The following is a 7,214-nucleotide window of genomic DNA, read 5'->3' as shown; positions in this document are numbered from 1 at the left end:
ATTCGTGGTGGCTTTCCTTCCCAATCATAGATTAAAGGGACAACTAGTTGACAAGGCGAAGGCAGGAATGCCCGTCCGTTAGCGAATTGCCGGGTACGTGTCGCTGGATCGGTTGAGAGTAATATCAAACCGACAGGATCCGTAAAGGGATGGAGAAGGTGCGGCAATGGAGCTGGCCGTTATGGCAGGATGTGGTTTGGACGAGGCTTCAAAAACCAAACGCGACGAGCATCGCGAACAGAGGAAATGCCAAAGTGGGTCCTGGACAGCTCGTCGGGTCTGTGCGTTTGTGTCGTTTGCTCGCTCAGTCGCCGCCCAGCTGCACCTTCACCTGCACCACCTGAGGTAGGGTGCCTAGCAAACACCCACTTGGCGGTGTCAAAGAACTCTGGCTGGCCAAACCCCAGATACAGGTCGACAAATTTTGTGCTATAAATTGCAGCTTCCTGAAGAAGCTACTCAAGCCAAAACGATTTCGGGGGCAACTCGTGCACCGCCGCTTGTTTGGTTCATCGGGTTCATGTCCGGATCGCTCGACACAGAGGTTCTTTCCAGAGGGCAGCCACGACTGAGGGCCAGCATTGGCGATACTCATTCTGAGTACACTCCACCTCCAACAGCTTCAGGTCGTTGCACTTTGACCCATCCCACCTACTGCGAGAGATAGCTCCAGGCGTCAGCACGATGCTTGTTCCTTCAGTCGCGAGTGCTACGGCACAATTTTATCCCATTGGCAACACACCCGCCATCAGCCTCACCCGTGCGATCCCACAAGGCCAGGATGCCAATATTCTCCTTGCTGGCTGTGGTGATACACGCAACATCCTCTTCACTGCTTACATGCAGGAAAAATCATGTATGCTGGCCCTCATCTGTTATTGCGGCATTGGACTGATCGAGTTTCAGGCCCCCGAAAACTCGACATCACCTGCTGTGACACTGAGCCCAGCATTCTAGGTACGCCCTTACTAACAAGTAGAGATACCGAGCATCGTCTTCTAACAGCCCTTCAGCCCGCAACATTGTTCTATTTTCCTTCATCATCGATCATGGCGATGACCTTGACAGCAGCTCGCTCTGGAACATGTACTATCATCTTTATCTTGATGGGTCGGATATGGAATGCCTGTCGTCACAATCCAAAAAGCTGGTCGCGTCCTCCGAGGGCCTCGAGGCTTGGAAGTCAAGTGTATATGGCAGTATGCTTCCTTTCAGCGACGAGGGTACGCTGGATGACGTTCGAGCGGTCTGGCTCAAGTTTGCAGCCGCTTCCACGAAACCCGACTCTGCACAGGGAGAAACTTTCCAAAGCCACCTCAAACGGTCCTTGGCTGACATGGCCTTACGATTCCGAAGCAAAGAAAACGGGCTGCCCCTCGTCACCACTGCTATGCGCTCTGCAGCACCCATATTGACTGCGGTACAACAAGACGTTGTTGAAGAATACAAGCACTACTGGAAGCACGGAACCACCGGCTTCGATGCACCATCCATTCCCAACCCCATGATCGCAGCCTCTCTTTCCGAGCAAGTCGCCCTTCACTATGGCACTGATCCCATTCTGGGGTTCCACCTCGCCACGGGCTATGCGCCCCTGGCCGAGGCGTCACCGCTGCGTCCCGAATACGCTCATGAAAAGTTCAAGGCAGTGGCTTCGGCAAAGGCCCAATTTAAGCTTGGCTTATTGCCTGCAGTGCCATGTTGAAGGCCCGTCGCTTGTTGTGAGGTTGCTTCTGTGGATGTATTTGCCTTTCTGCGATCCGTCGCAGTCTCGAGATTCCTCCAGCCGGCTGGTACAGCGACAGTTCGACTCGCGCGTGCTCGAGTTGAACGTCGAACCGGGTGTTCCAAGAGTATTCGATGTCATTGATACGTCCAACCTAGCGACCATGTCGGTACCCTGAACCTCTTGGTGTCCCTCATACCACTCCTAACTCTGCAGCCGTGGGCGACGCTATCTACAGAAACACTGCTGAAAGGCTCAAGCTCCTCTGATCAGGAAATCCTCGACAACCTCCTTTGCGGCCATGCTCCCACTGTCTCGTTGCTCCTAGGCGTTAGTCCAGTTGAATACTGGACGAACGCCACAGCCGTCTCGACGCTGCAAGAAGTAATGCTTGGGCTGAGCGCCTCTAAGACCAGCCCTGTCCAGGTTCACAGCCGTATCAGTTGGAAACACAATGGAAGCTTGTCTGGCACCCATGCCTCCGTCCGTGTCCAGATTCAGCCTCGAGAGCTTGCCGCGATCGTCTTTCAGATGTACCTGAAGATGTTCGCACACGAAAACCCGATGGCGATGCTAACACTAAATGGCCCTGATAGCTCACAGTACGGTCCGACCTCTGTCTTTACTCACTTTCACCGCGGCAGCCTCATGGCACTGCTCAATTTTCTTAGGAAGTCAACACTGGTCACAGACATTACAGAGATCTGCATGGAACTAGATAAAATGATTCGAGCGGACAAGGCTCTCGGATTCACGAGCCAACATGCTCAAGAGAGGGGCTCACTTTTCCACGTGCACAACCTCTTCTCCCCCGACTGGCTTCGCAGCGCAATTCGCCGCAGCCCATCTGCTGGGTCATTTGCCGCCTGGTCCGAAATCCCCGAAGTCGTGGCTGTTACGTTGGTTATTCCGCGTGCAGAAGTGTCCCGACTGTACAGCAGTTCACCAGAGGCTAGGCTTTCTGCACCGACATTCATGGGATCGTTGAGATCTAGTCCTACTGCCGCCAGCCAGTGGCACAACACGTTTGGTGACGTACATCTGAACTTTGGCACAGTCAGCACTTCAGGCCTGGCGACAGAAGACGGCTTCCGTGTGCACGTAGATCAGGATGAGAACGGGTGGTCCAGTAATGCACCGCTGATTGCCTCGTTCTATGTCCCCACTGGTGCGCTCCAAGCCGAACCTAAGTCGGCCTTGATCGGGCTTGAGGTTCAGGTTAATCCTCAAAGTCTAGCTTTCTACTCTCCAGTTCTCGGCCCGGAAATGCTGGTGTTCCAGGCACGATTGGACGCAGTCAAGCATGTCTTCGTCACGAAGTATCTTCCTGGTCAGAAAATATACCCAGTGTATTGTGCAGGGCCAGGAAATTTTGATATTTCAACCGGCACGCCTGGTATTAGTGGACAGTCGCGCTTCATGGCCGAGACTGACTTGAGCGGCAAGATCACCAGTATAGTTGGCCGCTTGAGCCAACTCCCCCAGCAAGCTGAAAAGCTTCTCAAAGACAAAGCCGCTGTGAAGCTTCGTCAGGCGTCACCGTTCACGGTGGAGTTTGTCTTTGTTGACACTAACGTGGCTCTACCCATGACATTTCCAGTCCCGGTTGACTCACGCAATGGACGGACGCGCGTCGCTCGAAAGTCGGGCTATGTTGAAGCCGTAGTGCCCTTTGGAGAGCCTCTGTCACTACCAGCCCTGACAGACTTCATGTATCCATCGCTGGCCGCCCAGGACGTCAAATTCGGCTTGATTCCCGTCACATTGAATTCTCCCCATCTTGCCCTCGATCGCCTGCCCATCCTGAACCTTTCTGACAAGAAGTCACTTGGATGGCTCACGTCTCTGACGTCTGCGCAATTCTCACCGCGGGAGGCACAGGCTCGCGAAGCGTCGCAAAAGGGAGGGGTCAAGTCGGCATCTGCTCGTCTTAACTTCAAGGAGTCTCTCTTCACCATTTTCATGATCGCTTCTGGCTTACAGGGGGGTCAGACGGGGCTTTTTGCCATTGACCATCCTGACCGCGGCGGGATCCACATGCTTCTCTTTGTCTCGGCGTTCCGGCTCGACGGCGCCTCTTCTTCGATCGTCCTCGATGCCGCCGTTCTCCCCTTGACCATATCCATTATCACGTCCGGCGACGTCGGCGACTTCCTGATGACCCTGCGCACCCTGGAAATCTGTTCTATCACAGTCGACGATGACGAGCTCGTCCTGTGGAAGAGGGCGCTGCCTGCTCTGGCTGAGCGGGGACGTAGTTGGTCTCATAACAAGTCCTGTGAATACGCCGAGTCTGGCAAGATTCCCCTCTCCGTTGAGCCTGGTGAATCGGTGCTCTGTTCCTGCGGCGCCGGTCGCTTCCCTGACAACTTTGTCGGCGTACCGTACTGGGAACAGGGCGCAAAGCACGCGACACGCGTTGCCATCAGTCCCACGTTCGCCGTGTCGTTGGTCGAAGACGTATTTGACTTTGACAGATTCCGCTCGCTGGCAAGCAATGAAGACGTCCCCGCAAAGGAGCGCTGCAGCAACTGTCGCGCGACCGAGGCCAAGGGCACGGGTGGGCCGCTCAAGAAGTGCTCCCGATGCCAGACAGCAAAGTACTGCAGCGCCGAGTGTCAGAAGAAGGACTGGCGGGTTCACCGAGGCGAGTGTGCGCCGATGCTGCAGTAGAGTGTGCTCTTTGGAACCTGGCATACAGATCACTGTGGAGATTAGGGATGATTCTACGAATGCTTGATGAGACGTATCACGACTTGAATGGTTAAAGATGATGAAGCCAGCGTTGCCGTCGGTTTGAAAGGCCTTGAAGCAGCATGGAATAGCATAGGAGATCGATGAGGAGACGTTCACCTAACAGACTTGCAATTGATCGTGTATAACCCCCGCCTGAGTCAAATTGAGAGTCTGCAGTGACTGATACGGCAACGACCTGGAGATCACCGCCGAACGCGATCTGAATCCCGACGATCGGTCTATCCTGCCGACTCCCTGGGCGGTGCGCGAAACAACAGGCACGCTCATCGCTCATCTCCGCATCAAGGTTGAGCATAAAACCAAAGACCAGCACTGAGAAAAAAGGAAATACAAGACCCCTTCTGGACCTATATGTGGCAGGGTGAACGTCATCCCCCACGACCACTGCAACAGGACCCCAGGCCATGAGACAAAACCTGGCGGTCGGAACCCACACGTCCAAACCCCTCGCACAAACCAAGTATTCAAGTACTATTACACCCTTTCCCTGGCACAGCATAGCCTCCTCGTCCAATTGCTTCAAGCTACCCGACATACAAGCCCGCGCCTTGCGATGCAGCCATCCCTCGTCCAAACCCAGGAACCCAAGTGGCAGTGCCAACGCCCAATCATTGGAAAAATGGAGCCTTCATCCGCACACACACACACACACACACACACACACACCAGGATAAATCGCACCGTGATCGTCAGGGGGTCTTGCCCGAACCGATCGAAACCGCCCAAACCCAAACGGTCTGCCCCCCCCCCCTTCAAGTCTGTGTAACTTGCTGCCCGTCGCCCCCGTGACCAAGACGGGTTCCCAGCTAGCTTAGACAGCCAAACGGCCAGTAGGAAGGTGGTCAGCGAGGAACAATGAGAGAGGGGGGCGGCCTCCTTCGCACTCCCCCCACCAACGCTGTACCTGAACGCAGCACAGGGAACGGCACTTGTTGGCGCATCTGAGCACACCCGTCTCGGCTGGTTCCCCCGCGAACCCACACGGCCCTCCTCGGTTCCCAGGTTCTTGGCCGGTCGGTCATCCCCGAACCGTGGATTCGGGTGAGGAGAGCTCCTGTGATTCTCTGGCTCGATTTGATGTATGGCTTTATTTGTTGTTGGAAAATCGTTGTCGCTTGGGCTGCGTTCACCATGACCGCGTTTACGGGGCCTTGGCGTTTGCCGTGACGGCTCTGAAATCCCCGAAAGTAAATGACAAGATACTCTTGTAGAACCTTGGGATTAGGAACACTAGGAAACGCACCAATTTGCGGCGATGAGTTCTGATCACTTTTATGCTCGATTACAATGCGTAGCTCTACGTAAACCGAGCTACCCACACGCCTGCCAGCGCATCCCCAACGGCACAGCATCCAACGCGAGCCAGCCTGCCCCGGATGCCGGACATGTTCGTCTCCAATCCCAAAAGCCCAGCACACATGAGCTCCTCCCCCCTCACGTCGGACTGGGACAACCGCAGTATATCCGTGGCTCAGCCGGTGAGATTGCGGGGGCCACTCTATCTATACACGCCACGAGACTCCCTCAGCCGTCCGTGCTGCAGTACTCCATCTCCACCTCTGATCCCTCTGATCCATCCGAAAATCGTAAAACAGGTATGTGTAGGTATGTAGGAGGCCCGGCCAGCGATCACCTTCCTCTGTTCATGTACAAAGATAGCCTTGTCCATGAACCAGAAACCGGTGGTCAATGGGCCGTGCCATGAGTCGATGGGTGAAGGGTGTCTCGAGACACCCGGTATACCTCTGAAGGTCTAAAAAGAATAAGAGCTGTAGACTGGGAAAATGAAGGAGTGGATGGCGTAATTGTTGCTCGGTGTCCGTTGGGTGGGTTGGATGGCGGTAATGGTGCGTTTTCGAAAAAGAAAATCCAACTCGCAAATGAACCTCCGTCGTAAACCTCGAGCTGATGGATATCCCTGCACCGTGACAAGACAGATGAGACGAGAAAATACAAATCAACACCGTGCTCGTATCGCCTCGGCGATCAAGCCGCCCAAAGTAAAACCAGCGAGAGAAACATCAGAAACGCCTAAAATGCCGAGAAAATGAGTGTATTTGTGGTGAGGTGATCACGGGCAGAGGTCGTTCGTCGTGACTGGCATGGCGCTCTCTCATGCGTTGGTTACCTGGCCATGTTAGTTGGTCTCTCTGACACTGTGAAAGCTATGGAAACGTACTCGAAGAATCTTGCGCGAATAGTCTTGGTTGTCGGCGATGCTGCCGTCGCTCATTCGGCGGTGAGCGAAACCGGGATCCATGCGAGAATCGGTCATGGAAATACCGCCGCTGCTGCTCGGGGGCTTCGCACCGGCAATAAAAGAGTTCACCGCGGCGTTGCGGCGGTGTTCTTCTTCGATCTCGGAGTTGCGTTTGCGACGCACCCACCAGAAGATGGCGCCAGCAATAGCAGCCATGGCAACCACGCCTACAACGACACCCGCGATGATGCCGCCAATGGAAGGACCGCCATTCCCAGAATCTGCCTTGCCGCTCTCGGCAGGGGCGTTGCTTGCAGATGTCAAGGCGTCTTGTCCAGCCGTTGTAGATGGAGCGTTCGAGACGTCTGTGGAAGTCGCGGAAGGTATCGACGAAGTCGACGTCACTGTGGGCACAAAGTTCTCAACCACAACATCAAGACCAGAGTTGAAAACATCATAGAAGGTTCCGTCCTTGATACCGCCGCCTGTGTTCGTTGTCAGCTTATCAATTTCAAGGTCAGTGCGTGGGGG

The 7,214-nt window shown here is 54.7% G+C and overlaps 2 protein-coding genes across 2 annotated transcripts; one reads left to right on the top strand and one right to left on the bottom strand.

Moving 5' to 3' along the window:
* Positions 1-781: 781 nt before the first annotated feature.
* Positions 782-4,399, top strand: VDBG_03101 (conserved hypothetical protein; the record flags this gene model as incomplete). Its single annotated transcript, XM_003006916.1, has 3 exons — positions 782-856; positions 980-1,693; positions 2,000-4,399. The coding sequence occupies 3 exons, from the start codon at positions 782-784 to the stop codon at positions 4,397-4,399; spliced, it is 3,189 nt and encodes a 1,062-aa protein (XP_003006962.1).
* A 1,572-nt stretch (positions 4,400-5,971) lies between these two features.
* VDBG_03100 (conserved hypothetical protein) lies at positions 5,972-6,929 on the bottom strand (the record flags this gene model as incomplete). The annotated part of the gene is made up of 2 exons (XM_003006915.1): positions 5,972-6,611; positions 6,663-6,929. The coding sequence occupies 2 exons, from the start codon at positions 6,897-6,899 to the stop codon at positions 6,597-6,599; spliced, it is 252 nt and encodes an 83-aa protein (XP_003006961.1).
* Between the last annotated feature and the right edge of the window lie 285 nt (positions 6,930-7,214).

Source organism: Verticillium alfalfae, genomic scaffold (genome assembly GCF_000150825.1).
Source record: "Verticillium alfalfae VaMs.102 supercont1.3 genomic scaffold, whole genome shotgun sequence".
NCBI classification, from domain to species: Eukaryota; Fungi; Ascomycota; class Sordariomycetes; order Glomerellales; family Plectosphaerellaceae; genus Verticillium; species Verticillium alfalfae.
This window is presented reverse-complemented; position numbering and strand designations above follow the sequence as displayed.